Here is a 14,761-nt window from a genome sequence, read left to right as displayed (position 1 = left end):
CTAATTGTTGAATAAAGTCATTAGTCTATTTTTGTTTTAGTTCCATACAAAATGTATTCTTGTCGCTTCATAACGTTACGGTTGGACTATTCTGACGATGTCTTTCATACTTTTCTGGACATTGACAGTGTAATTTACTTGGTAGTCAATGGGACAGTCACAATAAGCCTTCCGGTTTTCATCTAAAATATCTTAAATTGTGTTCCGAAGAAGAACGAAGTTTTTATGGGTTTGGAACGACATGAGGGTAAGTGATTAATGACAAAAGTTTCATTTTGGGGTGGAGTATACCTTTAAGTAAAGCTAATCTCAGTACAGTCTAATCTCTAATTGTCATACCATTCGAATTTCATATTAAGAAATTCTTTTAACCCAAAAAGCAAATTATTCTTACTTCGAACTGGTTCTCTTTAAAATACAAATCCTGTAATCCCAGGCTATCTGTAATCAGATGCACATTTAAAAATGGAATAATTTAATTTCAGTCACATGCGTTTCATAAACATTCCTTTCTGGATTACAATCCCCATCAAAATGATAAATGTAATTATTCCAGCTGCTGTGAGAAAAGGCTAACGATCCACCACCTGCAGGATCCTCACATGCGATATAGCTTATTAGCCGGGACTCAATCTTTGTGTTTACAGACGTGACGTAATGAAGCAGCATGCTTGAATTTCCTGTGAAAACCTACCCGTACCACTCGAATTAGAAAACATTATTATAAACTTACCGTTGTGAGTAGGGCTAAAGAAGGGCGATAGTTTTGAACACTGGCTGGTTATGTACTTGCTCAGATATTAATTTCGGATCATTTCTAACCAGAAAAGGTTATGGACTGCAGCTTTAAGTAAATAGACAGGTTTTTATACATAGTTAATAGACTACATTATTAGGCTACTTTGACCATCGCCCATTATAGATCAACATAATCTATAAAGGTGGAAAATGCATCTATTTACACATATTTGAGAATCGAGATAGAGAATCAAGATTTAGTTAACACGTGTGGGATTTTTTCGAATGAAAAGGAAAAAATAAACAACGTGTGTCAAATGACAAAATGCCCACTTGAACGTGAATCAAAACACCCTCAATAATGTTTGGTGAGACAGAAACCCAAGGCATAAGACACTAATAAATGTAACGTATTGTCACAATATAAGATTCTGTGGTAAATGCCCTGTAGTGAATGCCTCCTTTATGTTATCTAATTTTATATATTATTATTATTATATTATTTTGCTTTAGATCTAGTTGTGAGTTCAATATAGTTTCTGTTTAATATAAGGGTTGATGACAAAAAAAAAACAACAAAAAGAAATGTGCTTAGACAAAGTTCATAGGATTGTATGTTGGTTTCATACATGTTCTTTTTTTAAATGTTTGACTTTTTTCATATTTTTCAAGGTCAAAGATTTTACAAAAATCATGCATTTGAGTCAGTAAAATGGTTTCTTGCATGTTGTTTACACTACTCGGACTTTAATTTAGGAGAGAAGTATCAAAGATCATAATAAAATTGTCTCCCTGCTTCTTATTGTTAAAGAAAAATATTTAAGATCTAATTATTTCAAAGATTGTGTAAGAATTTCAGCCTCCAAATGCCTTCGCAAAAGTTAAGTAAGAAAAATAAAAGCCCCAATACTATGGGGTAAATATTTCCCTAAATAAAAGAATAAAGTCAATCTCACCAGAACAGGAGGGTTAATTCTAAAGCATCTGTTACTTTAATTACATCATTCATGCCCAATGGAATTCATATATTTGTTCAAAACTCTAAAAGTATTCACTAGTATGCTGCTATTTAAATTCATAAACTTAATCTCTCAGATCACCTGGTCTGTATATGTTTAAGTCTATATTGAACCCCTACCATGAATGAATATGAATACAGAATAATTTCACAATACTGGACTTCATTAGAAAAAGACAAAAGGAAAATCTTTAGGTCTCTTTGGTAATGATGCCGACACTTCCCCCTCCTCTTCAGATGGAGATGACACCTGATTTTCTGATAATCTGTGACCACCTGAATAGAGATCCCTATTTGCCAAACAGGTGTGGCCAGAAGATCAGGCTGCCCCTCTCCTGAGGGACACTGACTATTCTTGTCTGAAACTTTCTGAACCATAACATAAGGATTCAGCTTTGAATCAGTCTGCTGAGGGACAGATCGGGGGCTCCGATAGATCCTATAGTCTCAAAGTTTGATGGGCACTTATGGGAGTCAATGCCGCAAAGTAGGACCTCAGCCTGGCTTCAGAAGGATACAGAAACCATTTATCTCCAAACAGTGAAGCGGTTTGTTTAGTTTGCGCATTACGATTCCAAGGGCCCGGGACGCATTTTTTACGATTGCGGGGGAGTGGGGGGTGTATGGCCGAGTCAATGATGTTCAGAGAGCCCGGAAACCATAGCGGCGCCCCTGATGTATAGTCAACTGTTTAATGTATATGTATAGTCAGATGATTAACACTATAGGTCTATAATTGTTTTTCTTATACTTCTATTGTTGTATGTTCATATTTTGTGTTTAACTTGTATGTAGCACCGTAGTCCTGCGAGACACGACGTTTCGTTTCACTACATGTCCACACGTAGCAGAATGACAATAAAGCTTGACTTGTATTAACTAATAAAAAAATAATAAATACTGTTACAAATATATTGTTCATTTTCATTTCAAGTTAATGTTAGTTATTGAAAATTAACCTTATTTTAAATTATTTCTTGTGAAACTATAAAAATAACACACACACACACACACACGTTTTTGTGGTTTAGCAGGACTTTGATGGCCAAACCGGTTGGATGGTGGTTTAAGGGGACACACCTTTCCCAATGTCCTACAGAAATTATAAAACTATCATAAATTTTGTTTTACTCTGCAGAACACAAATACCACTTTGGTTTTTCTTTACACACAATAGAACGGATAATATGACAACATGATATTTTGGTGGTAAACAAGGACAGCCACGCCCCTCCTAAAATGTTCCCGCCTATTACATAATTGGGATTTATAGGGTCTTATCGATTTATGAGGACACTCCTTTTACAATACACAAAACATGTCAGTTCTCTGGATTACAGGGACCAATGTGTTTTACTGGTACATGACCATACACAACACACAAACGTGTCAATATGCTGCATTATCAAGACTAAGGTGGTTAAAGAGCACCAGATCTTAAACACAATACACAACACAACAGGGATCAATGCGTTTTAGAAGTACTTTAACAACAACTTAAAATTGTGACTTATAAACAAACAAACAAAAACTTAAGTGAAATCCACCAACTTAAAAAAAATAAATAAATTAAAAAAAAAAGTAAATAAATAGTGTAATCTTTCTATAAAAAAGGGATGCCACACAAAAACAAAAAATGAAATCCACCAACTTAAAAAAAAAAAAAAAAAACAATAAATCAAAAGGCATGCCACATGTTGTAAGTACCTCACTAAACGGATAGTAAACATGAGATTAACTCTTGGAGGACGCAATAAATGTTGCAGATGTGTAGAGAGACTGATTTAAATTTAAGGGACAGGTCATCCAAAAGATTGAGGAATTGACAGAATTGTCATTTTTTGACAAACTAACAGTTGAACTTAAACAGATTTCTACTGTGAGATATCAGTATGAACTGCTGCCATACCAGTTTGCATTATGGAAAATAACAATAACAACAATCAAATAGAATGGCATCAAAAGAGACACAGGATGTACTGTAACATCACTTACTCTGGGTTTTCCTTTTTAAGCTAATTCCTCGATTTCTTACAAAATCCCGTATATTATGTGCACTGCGTCTCGCCAAAACAGGATCCTCAGCAGTCTTACACTGCTGGCATTCAGTCAATGTGGCCAGTTTTCCTTTAGTTATATGGCCCTTAAAATGTTTCATTACAGCTGTAATTTCAGCATTTGACCAGGCCACTTTCTGCCCTCTCCGTGGGTTTTCAGTTTCTGCCTCACTCTCACTCTCTGTACAGAAGAATACATACTTTAGTGAGTTCTAACACTATGAGTGTGTGCTCATGTATTTACATTGATGGTGGTATTGCAATTTAAACCTCTGGTACCTTCAGGAACTTCAGTGGTGCTCTCAATGGGCATCTTCTGAACACCTGCAGAAAATCAGTCATATAATGATCAGGAAACATAAAAAAAAATTTCATTCATTCATTCTAAAGGACTTGGCCTGTTAAACATTTCTTTTTTAAACAGTCATTTATCAGTTTTTGCCTTAACATGATAGGTATCTGGCTATACCAATAGGTTGAGACTTATGGATGTGCCCAAATAGCCAATCCGTATTCGGAAAGGCACGGAAAACGAATAATGCGTTCTACGGAGCCACAAAAGGGACATGGTTAGCCGCTTGCTAGCAGTTGCCTGTTACATTACAGTACATAAAATGTCACTTACCACATAAACAGAGAGAGGTAAAGAGAGATGACTGATAGGACAATGGTGAATGATTTGCAGATCATGAGCACCACTGACAAACATCTAATCTTGTGAAATGTGTGGTAAGTAGTGCCGCTCCGTAGTAGAGTACACTAATAAATGCTGGGTTATTTTTTTTTAAGCCAAGTGCTGGGTTCAGCCTGCTGGATCATTATATTGGGTTGTTTATAATATTTTTACCCAGGTGCTGGGTTATTTTTTTTCTATTCAACCGCTGGGTTGAGCCCGTCTCCTATGCAACAACCCAGGCCAGCAGCTGCGAACAGCAGCTCTTCACCGGCTGAGATATCGGCACAAGAATTAGCGCTATTTCCGTAAAAAGCGATTACAGCGGATGGTTAAATAGACTTATAATGCTACTTTTAAAATGTTACATTTTTATATCTAAAATGCGTGTTAAACAAGTTTAAAAGTATGTAATGTAGTAAACTATGCCGTATTCACCCAAATAAATTCAATGTGTCATGTATTTTGTGTGTTCTTTGTGTTCTTGGTTGATAATAAATGTCCATATTTTGATTATTGCTGTTGCCTATAGTAATTCTGTGTGATTTTTAATTTCCAGCCCATTATAAGCCAGCAATATAATAATTTTTAAACAATAGATGACTTAAATAAAACAACCCAGCATGGTGGTTAAAAACATTTAACCCAACCAGCTGGGTCAAAATAACCCTGCATTTGTTCTGTCCAATATTTACCCAGCGCTGGGTTGCCAAATAACCCCAGTTGGGTTGTTTTTAACCCAGCATTTTTTAGAATGTAGGCTGTGTGATCGCAAATCTCAAAAGTGGAAGTCTCCCTGATGCTGCGATTTATATACAGGACAATTACCCAACAATATAATTGTGAGAGAAAGCACTGAAATATATTTTGCGTGTATATCTCCTATATATCGTATGTATTCCCTTTAGGGTTACCATAGTACAAATCATTACCTTTCCGAATACCGTATATCGGATTTGGGCACATCCCTACAGATACCAATAGAATACTGGTGCATCCCTAATTTTAGTAATATTCTGTTAGAAACTAATAGAATATAATTTCTGACTTTGATTACATTGAAACAACAACTTAGTTGACATACCAGCATTACTGGAGTCTCCTGCAGCTCTAGCAAGAGCATCATCGTCAGAATCACTTTCTTCAGGATCACTGTCATCAGAATCCGTCATTCTGATCTCATCTTCAATGAAAAATGAAATTCAGAACATGAAAAACATCTACATCTGCATTCAGAAGTCAAATAACACAATCACACCCCTTTTGTGAAACATGCCAAATGACACTACATCCTACAGTGAACACAAGACATATTTCAGAGATGTTTCCTTAAACCTCCCTGTGAGTGTAAAAGACCCTCTGTGCAACCTACACTAAGATGGACGTACCTTCAATGTCATCAAGCGATTTGCCTTGAAGATTAGGAAGGCAGCCCTTTTCCATGGCTATCAGTAGCTTTGATATTTTAGCAAGCTGAGTAGTGGCTTCTGGCAGCCTGTAATAGTCGCGGTGGACGCGGATGTCATGCCCTAAGAAATCGGCGACCTGATCTAACTCATTGTTCTTCAGATTTAGGATTTGTGAGAGAGTAGCCACGTGCTTGCGCAGATGAGTTGATCGGAGAAATTCTGGATTCTGAGCTCCACATTCACTTGCATACACTCTGAGGAAGTCCTGGCCTCTGTAGTGACTCTGGCAGTTTGGCCGAGCAAACAAGAAAGCATTAGTGTCCAGCACTGCACACTCACTTTTCTTGCTGACCAGCACCGTCAGGGCATCGACCATATCAGGCGGAGAAGAACAGCAACCTTTCTTCCCTCTTCCCCTGATCTCAACGCGACTAAAATGGCTGCAGAGTTTCTGCTCAAACTTGCTCAGGCCCATGGCAACATCATCATGGAGAAGTGCCGTCCCTTTCATTGAAGCCCTTCAGCGGCATTTTAGAGACCTCTCCCGTGCGTCTGCGGTTGAACACAATGATTCTGGCGAGTGTTGCTTTGGCCAGTTCCGCATAGCTTTGAGGAGATGCCGTCTCTTTTAGTTTCTGAAAAGCCGTATGTGCAGTCTTCTCAAGGAACCGATGAAGGGACTGGACATCCTGAGTGAAGGAAGTGTTGATGGCTTGTTAAATTTGGCCTCATTCAGTGTGACCAAAGCAGTGTGTGAGATCATCTCAGACCACTTTGAGGAGTAGAGCTTTTTAAAGGTCTCTGTTGACGCGATCAGTTCCTTGTCTTCAGACATCAGTGCTCGGCAGTGAATGATTTCGCTAATCTTATTCAACGAGTGCCCCAGTTTTAGAGCAAGGCTTGGGCTTTGGTAGCAGTGACTCTCATCATCATAGCCAGACACCATCTGAACCGCTCGAATGAGTCTATGAAAATTGGCAGGCTTCACAGCTTCTTCAAGACTGTATATTGAAAACTCTCTACGCAAAGTCAACAACAATCTTGCAACTTCACGGAGTTTTTGTCGATTGTACTCAAATTTGGTAGGGTCATGCCCATGTTTGTTAAAGAAAGACTGTGCAAGCTGAAGAATACTTAGGCCATTTTTGACAACAGCGGAAATATCATCCTGCTTCATCACACCTAAGAGTTTCCAAACTCCTTGAGAAATGTTCTGAGTGAATGAAGACTCTGCCATAGACGCCAGGCCCAAAACTCTCCTCCTCCCTTGGTTTTCACTGTCAGCTGCTGGTTTTGAGGAACATCGTCTGAAATGATGCCACAGATCTCTCCGTACAAACATCCCTTTGCAGTACATGCAATGCACAATCTGCTTTGAATCACACTTTCTTTTTGGTGCCCGTTTTATTTTAAGAGCCCCCTCTCCACACTGTAACACATCTGTGTTATGCTGAAAGTTGCCCTTGTTCCTGAGCTTTTGCAGCATTGCTTTACGTTCTTTCGAATGAACCGGGAGTGACAAAGCCTGTGCAACTTCAACTTCATCCTTATGAGTTTTCAAATGGCGCGCTAACTTGGACTGTGGTTTCCCGCAGATGTAACAATAATTCTTACTATTTGCTGAACAGGAGATTGTTGCTGACTGCACACACTGATCTTCTTCAGCCACGCTGCTTTCCCTCTCTTCCTCTCTCAACGTAGCTGTGCTCTTTGCATTCAAAAACTTCTCACTACTGTCCTTTCTATTGTGTGATTGGGGTGATATAAGCACATCTGTTGACCTGCGTACCACTGAGCCTTGCTTTCTGGGAAGGTGACGTTCACCAGAACAGTCTGAATCACTGTCTGTCTCAACATCAGTCAACTGCTCTTCATGGCAAAGTAAGTCAGACTCATCATACACACTTGCTGCTTCCCTGGCCTTTAAGACTCCTTTTCCTTTGCCCTTAGACACAGTTACATCTGATCTCTGAGGTTCACTAAACTTAGAGGATGCAGCTTCCTGTATATCTGAGAGGAGATTAGCTTGATCGTAACATGCCGGTCTTGTTGTCAACTCATCTGAACTGTCTGACTGATTGTCTGACTCAGACTGTGGTATATATTCCTCATCTGACAGCTCGTCTTCCTCTGAACTTACTTCCTATTGTCAAGATATTTATGATTAATTTACAGAACCGATAACTCATAAAAATAAGGAACAAAGGCATAGAATAAAATATTATATATTATTATATATTTATATTATAAATATTTTCTTACCCACGATGACCGTTTTCCATTCCATTCATGAAGCTTCGAATAGCAGGACTTGTGCCAAAAACTGGAGCACACTATGAGAGAAATGTCATGTGTCAGGATGTTCAACTGCTAACATGGGATTCTATGCCTTAACATAGAATAAAGGTGAAAACAATATTACACCCCTATTATTGTTAATGGTATTACATATCTGTGCATAAACAATCGTCCGATATCTCCTACTGACCACACACTTCAACAGTTATACAACTTTGAGCTGAATTCATAACATAAATTAGTGATACTAAAATGAATTAAGACATCATGCTGCATATTGAACAAGACGACACCATACTAACATTTGCATCTCAGGCCAATCCATTTGAGTGCTGCTACAGGTCCCACGCATTCAGCACATTTGTCCATGCTTGATATTGCTGAAGTGACCACAACATGTTTGCAGACCTGTGAAGAAAAAAACATCAGTGAATGTGAAATTACAGCAAAAAAGAAAGATCCTAAAACATGCATGTGAAACTACATTACGAGCTACATGGTCTTTCAATGTATTTTTAGTGACAGTGAAGTTGTGGTCATTCAGTTAATAAGATCACTTACAATCATTAAAGAACATTTACGTTACAGACCTTAAAAGGTACTGGTTAATAGATTACTACAAATCTTTATTTAGACCAGGGGTGCCAAAACTCAGTCCTGGAGGGCCGGTGTACTGCAGAGTTTAGCTCCAACCCCAATTAGACACCTGAACCAGCTAATCAAGCTCTTGCTAGGCATACTAGAAACGTCCTGGCAGGTGTGTTGAGGCAAGTTGGAGCTAAACTCTGTAGGACAGTTTTGGCACTCCTGATTTAGACATTGACTAATATTACTGAAAGTGAAAACAGGTCATTAATTACATACTTTTGGAAACAGCTTTTTATTCCTAAGTATATCACAGCCCATGCAGAGATGGACTTCAGAGCATTCACTGTTGCACTAATAACAGTTCACCCGAAACATGTGAATACCTCCTTAACTCCTTCAGCAGGGGCACAAAAGCTCTGCTCCTCATTTAAAACATGCTCTTTGACAAGTGACATCTGAAAACAATGAAAAAAAGCATCATGTAGAGATGATTTCTTACAACAATCATTCTAGCATTTTCTAAAATTATGCAATGCACATTTTATTACCTTCTCAACACAGTCCTGATCCAATGGTAACTGGTCCTTCTTTGGAGCCACCTTAAATTAAGGAAATGGAAATAATAAATAAATAAACATTCTACTGCAGACAAAGGATTCAGGGATTGTCCAAATGTATAATGAATTACCTTTTCACTGACAACTGTCTGAAAACATTAAAACAAAACAACAAAAAAAATTCACAATACCTTTTCTAGGTCTCTGACTTCTGACCGGGACAGAGTGTGAGTGGATGGTTCAACCTCACAACGAGCCTAGAAAATATTAAATTAGACATTTGTAACACGGATTCAGACAATAAATGTGTGCGTGAAATACTGGTTTAAAACATAGAAAATTAAAAATGATACAAAAAAAAAAATTAAAAAAAATAAATAAAATCACAATACCTTCTCTAGGTCTCTGACTTCTGACCGGGACAGAGTGTGAGTGGATGGTTCAACCTCACTACGAGCCTAGAAAATATTAAATTAGACATTTGTAACATTGATTCAGACAATATATTTGTGCATGAAATACTGATTTATAACATAGATATGAAATTATTTTATAACCTTGCTTATATTTTATCAATGTAATATACAAGTAAGATTACAACATTTCAAATCAATTTCAATATTTATGTGTTACCCAAGATAATGTTCATGACTTTTTATGCATTACATTACATGCATGTTCATCCCAGTATGTCAGGTTGTGTGTATGTTAAAACCTGTGTTACGAGGACCCTGTTTCATGAGGACCACATAAGAACATGTTCTTGACTTGACTGAAGAGTCTCAGTAGCCGGGTTTCCATCCAAAGTTGCGAATTTAACTTATGCGCAAAACTGGAATATCGCATAAAACATTTGCGAACAAGCACCGTTTCCATCCAATGAGTCAAAGAGAACAAAATAGTCACTTCCTGATAAACCTGCACTATAAATCACTAAGAAACATAGGAGAATATGATCATTTTCATATATAATAAATTATTTGCGCCTCAGAGCGAGCAGACGAAACACAATGAATGCGGTCATTGCTTTCGGAGGTGGATCCTGCTGTTTGGGAACACAGTCGTGTAAGACATTTCTGGGAGGCAATTAGAGAAATACTTTGACGACAGACTTTGCTCGGGCATTTGAGATTAACCATAACAACATTTCAGATGTTGTGGAATGATATCAGTCTGCTGGTTAGTCAGGTTTTGCCGTCCCATAGCGCAAAGTCATATGACTTTTTTGATGCGCTTGGAGAAATTTATTCGCAAAATGCATTTCCATCTCCCAATATTCGCATCAACCCTTTTTCGCACAAGTCAAAAACCACCTCAAGCGAGCGTAAAAACTTTTTTGCGAATTAAGGGATTTTATTTGAAATTTGGCGTTTCCATCACTCGCTTCTCATGCGATAAGTCAAAACGCGCATTAAAATAGGATGATGGAAACCCGGCTAGTGTGTTGTTAGTTTGACAAAGGTCTGGTCTATTAGTATCCTTGTTATTACCGGTACATTGGTAACTAGACAAATGTGGACAGCACCCTTAGTTCAAGCATTTCTGTGTATGAGAGAAACGGTGGTGATTTGAGACACAATAACAGTGTCTGCGTTAGATGTACAACATGTGGCCAAGACTCACTTTTTACACCCACAATAATGCAGCAAACAATGTTCACATCTGTTTCTAAGAGACAATGTAATCTGTTCTACTCTTTAAGGACTAACACAATTATTACAAGAACTTTTTGGATACCTTCATAGCTGCTGTGCCTTGTTCAGAGTTCTTTAGACACTGATTCGTCTCAGTTATCATCTGAAAATAAGTTGTGAGTAAATAAAATAAAATATGAAATCTTGGAGAAAGTTATTTAAATTAAAAAAGCAAAAAAATTTAATAAAATATGACAAAACTGCACAATATTGTACTATTACTGCCTGAAAGTCAATTTCAAACAAGGGGACCGACTTTTTACCAACTTCTATTACAATATACATAATCTAAAGATAACAATTATAAGTTTTCAATATCATATATGGCCACAATGAACTGTGAATGATCCGTGTTAAGCCTAATATTTCACATCCATGCAGCCCAATTTCATGGTAATAACTAGGGTCTTCAAATACCAGGCTTTTGTCAAACAAATGACACACTGAGATTCTTCAATCAAACATCAGGAACATGTTCTTATGATGGTCCTCATAAAACACGGTCCTCGTAATACAGGTGTAAACATACACACAGGAACATTTAAACTGATAGAAGAGAATAGAAAACAAACTGAAGCATTTAAACTGAGATCTGTAAGTTAAATACTAAAAAAAAAAAAAACCTGAACGTGAACTCTTCTATAGCTAAACATCCCTAAAGTACAGTTCGCACAATACACCTGTGTGTGACTGTAAATGTCTCAGAGTTTTGTTACCGTTCTGTGCCCATCGTCCGCTATTTCCAGCACTTAATCAAGCCACTCTTCTTTAATACACGAGGTCAAGGACGTTTTATTTCACATGTCATTGCGTTGGCTCTCGATTTGAGCTACTTCGTCCACAACCATTGAAGTATTCGGTCTCTACAGCGACTCATTTGCCGCACATCGTTCTCTTTCTATGAAACCTGTAAACCGCATTCACCGATTCTAACTCTATAGCGGTTTAGCCGAGCATTGCAATTCTTTCGTTTTTACTAGAATACAATCAAATGGCTTTCCCAAATCATTTTTGCGTGTGATTTTTCCCAAATAATTTTTTGCGCACATTATTTCTTCTTCCGCGGTGGAAGATGTGCGCAACTTAGAGGGAACATTGCACACAGGAACATGTTCTTATGATGGTCCTCATAAAACACGGTCCTCGTAATACAGGTGTAAACATACACACAGGAACATGTTCTTATGATGGTCCTCATAAAACACGGTCCTCGTAATACAGGTGTAAACATACACACAGGAACATGTTCTTATGATGGTCCTCATAAAACACGGTCCTCGTAATACAGGTGTAAACATACACACAGGAACATGTTCTTATGATGGTCCTCATAAAACACGGTCCTCGTAATACAGGTGTAAACATACACACAGGAACATGTTCTTATGATGGTCCTCATAAAACACAGTCCTCGTAATACAGGTGTAAACATACACACAGGAACATGTTCTTATGATCGTCCTCATAAAACACGGTCCTCGTAATACAGGTGTAAACATACACACAATGTGACATCAAGACCATGGGCCCGTTATTCTTACGTTGCTAACTCAGTTAGCTAGATTTGATTGTTGACGATTTTGCTTGATCTTGGATCATTTGGTTCTTCAAAGCTCATCCTGGACTTGCTGTCATAGCAACAGGTTCGTAAGCTTAAACCTGCTCGGGAGCAGCTTATTTCATGTAAACAGGATTAGATTGCATCTTTTTAAGCAGAACTGATACTTAAAATTTGTCCCAGCCACCGCTACTTTATTTCAAGAGTACCCTACAGGTCCAGGGACAACAATTTAAAATAATAATTTAAAAATTGATTTTAAAATAATGCCGTGTAGTCTATAATACTATATACACAGCCAGTTATATTTGTTGAAAGATTTATTAGTGATTAAATAATTACTTCATAATTATATTGGAGTCTTACACACATGCTATACAGATAATGTAGAGTCGTGCATTAATTTGAGTGATGACAGATATTATGGGAGTGGCTTGATGGAGCGCAGAGATGCAGATAACTTGATCTTGAACCTTAAGAAACTTTAATTAATGGTGTCACGTAACAAATCTGCTTCAAAGATAAAATTAAATGAATTGCTAATTACAACATTGAAAAAAATGAAAAGCCTGTACTTTTATAAGCCTCTAAATACTAGAAATCATGAAAATAAATAATTGGCTATCATGCAAAAAAAAAATATTTTAAATTAAAGTCACTAACATTAACTTGGGTTACAACTGAAGTTTAACACTTTTAATCTTTACTATAATCCAAAAAATTAGAATTGATAGTGTAGAGGTTTCAATACCGTGCCTCGCCATGGCCACTCAGAATCACCGTAATCGTATGTGATCTCTTCACCAGGAGAGATGCTCCTTGTCGCAAATAAGCATAAGTGAGGTTTTCCATCCACAGATATAGTCCTAATCCTGCTGTTTGGGTTAATATGGTCGTCGTTTACAAGTCGCCCAAGAGAACCGTCATCTCGGGCTGCATCGACACTAAACAAATGACAGACAATATTAACACTAAAACTTAGGACCAGCAGAGATCATGTTCTTTGTGATGATCACCAATCATTTAACAGTCATCAAGCTTTGAGAACACATAACTGATCATTTTAGCAAAACTCTAACCACTGACATGTCCACTGCCACATTTTGAATTATGTAATTTAATTATCAATAAACATGCACATCAAACACTTATACATACCAGAGGAGTTTTCCATTGTAGCGAAACTCAAACATGAAAACTTTAAGTGCATCATGATATATCCTTTGCCTCCGCTCATATTCTTCTTTGCTTATGAGGTCGCCTCTGTATTCCAGCAGGAAGTCTCCTTTATCAAACTCAGTACAGCTGAACACACCTCTCCCTAAACAACAACAGAGGGTAAAACCATCACTGAGAACAATATATAATGAACCTGACAACTTTATTACACAAGTCACTTTAACCTCTTAACTGTCACCCACTCACCGTCCCCTCTGCGGGACGCCTACGTTTACAATTAAATCCTTATCTAATCATGACAAACTATATATCGTTGGAAAGGTCTAAGACTCCTAAATAGGTATTTTACCACTTTTTTTGTTAAAAAAATATGTAGGAAAAGTAATAGATTAATTGATGACAAGAGTGCACCTGAAAAATCTACATCATAACAGGAGTTCTGACCTTTGTCACAGAAAGTCTTCTTAGTTGCCTTTTTCTCTATCACACTTTAAAAAAAAATAATAAGAAATATCAGTTGAAAACTTAAAATCTCAAAATTCATCCTTTGAAACCCATTTTAAAATCAGACATTGCATTACCATGGAAATGGTGTTACAAAATGTTTTCATGCATGAAAAATTTAAGTTTGGATAGTGCACTGTTCAAAACTGTGAGTGACAGTTAAGGGGTTAAAGGCATAGTTCAAGCAAAAAAAATACAATTCTGTCATCATTTACTAACAATCAAATGGTTAGTAATATCTTCTTTTGTGCCCAACAGTAGAAAGAAACTTATAGAGGTGACTAAAAGATGACAAAATCTTCACTTTTGAACTATACCTTTAACTTGGCTCAATCAAAATATTTAACTCACCTTTAAAATCACTGATGAATCTGCCATCAAGCCCATTTTTGTCTTTCTGTAGAAGTGAAAACTGTACGGCCTCCTCCATTGGCTTGGGCTTTCTCCTTCACCTTTTCACTTCAGCCATCATTTGATGTGTCTACTTT

General features: G+C 37.3%; 1 protein-coding gene across 1 annotated transcript; it reads right to left on the bottom strand.

Moving 5' to 3' along the window:
• Nucleotides 1–6,523: 6,523 nt before the first annotated feature.
• On the bottom strand, nucleotides 6,524–14,761 carry LOC131554219 (uncharacterized). The gene is made up of 10 exons (XM_058799418.1): nucleotides 14,625–14,761; nucleotides 13,749–13,911; nucleotides 13,342–13,534; nucleotides 9,731–9,796; nucleotides 9,530–9,595; nucleotides 9,330–9,380; nucleotides 9,165–9,236; nucleotides 8,496–8,601; nucleotides 8,158–8,228; nucleotides 6,524–8,038 (listed from the first exon to the last, which is right to left on the bottom strand). Exons 1-10 carry the CDS (start codon nucleotides 14,701–14,703, stop codon nucleotides 6,524–6,526), a joined length of 2,382 nt encoding a protein of 793 aa, XP_058655401.1. The 5' UTR covers nucleotides 14,704–14,761.

Source organism: Onychostoma macrolepis, chromosome 15 (genome assembly GCF_012432095.1).
Source record: "Onychostoma macrolepis isolate SWU-2019 chromosome 15, ASM1243209v1, whole genome shotgun sequence".
Taxonomy (NCBI): Eukaryota; Metazoa; Chordata; class Actinopteri; order Cypriniformes; family Cyprinidae; genus Onychostoma; species Onychostoma macrolepis.
Note: the sequence above shows the minus strand (reverse complement) of the source record. Positions and strands in the feature narration are given on the sequence as shown.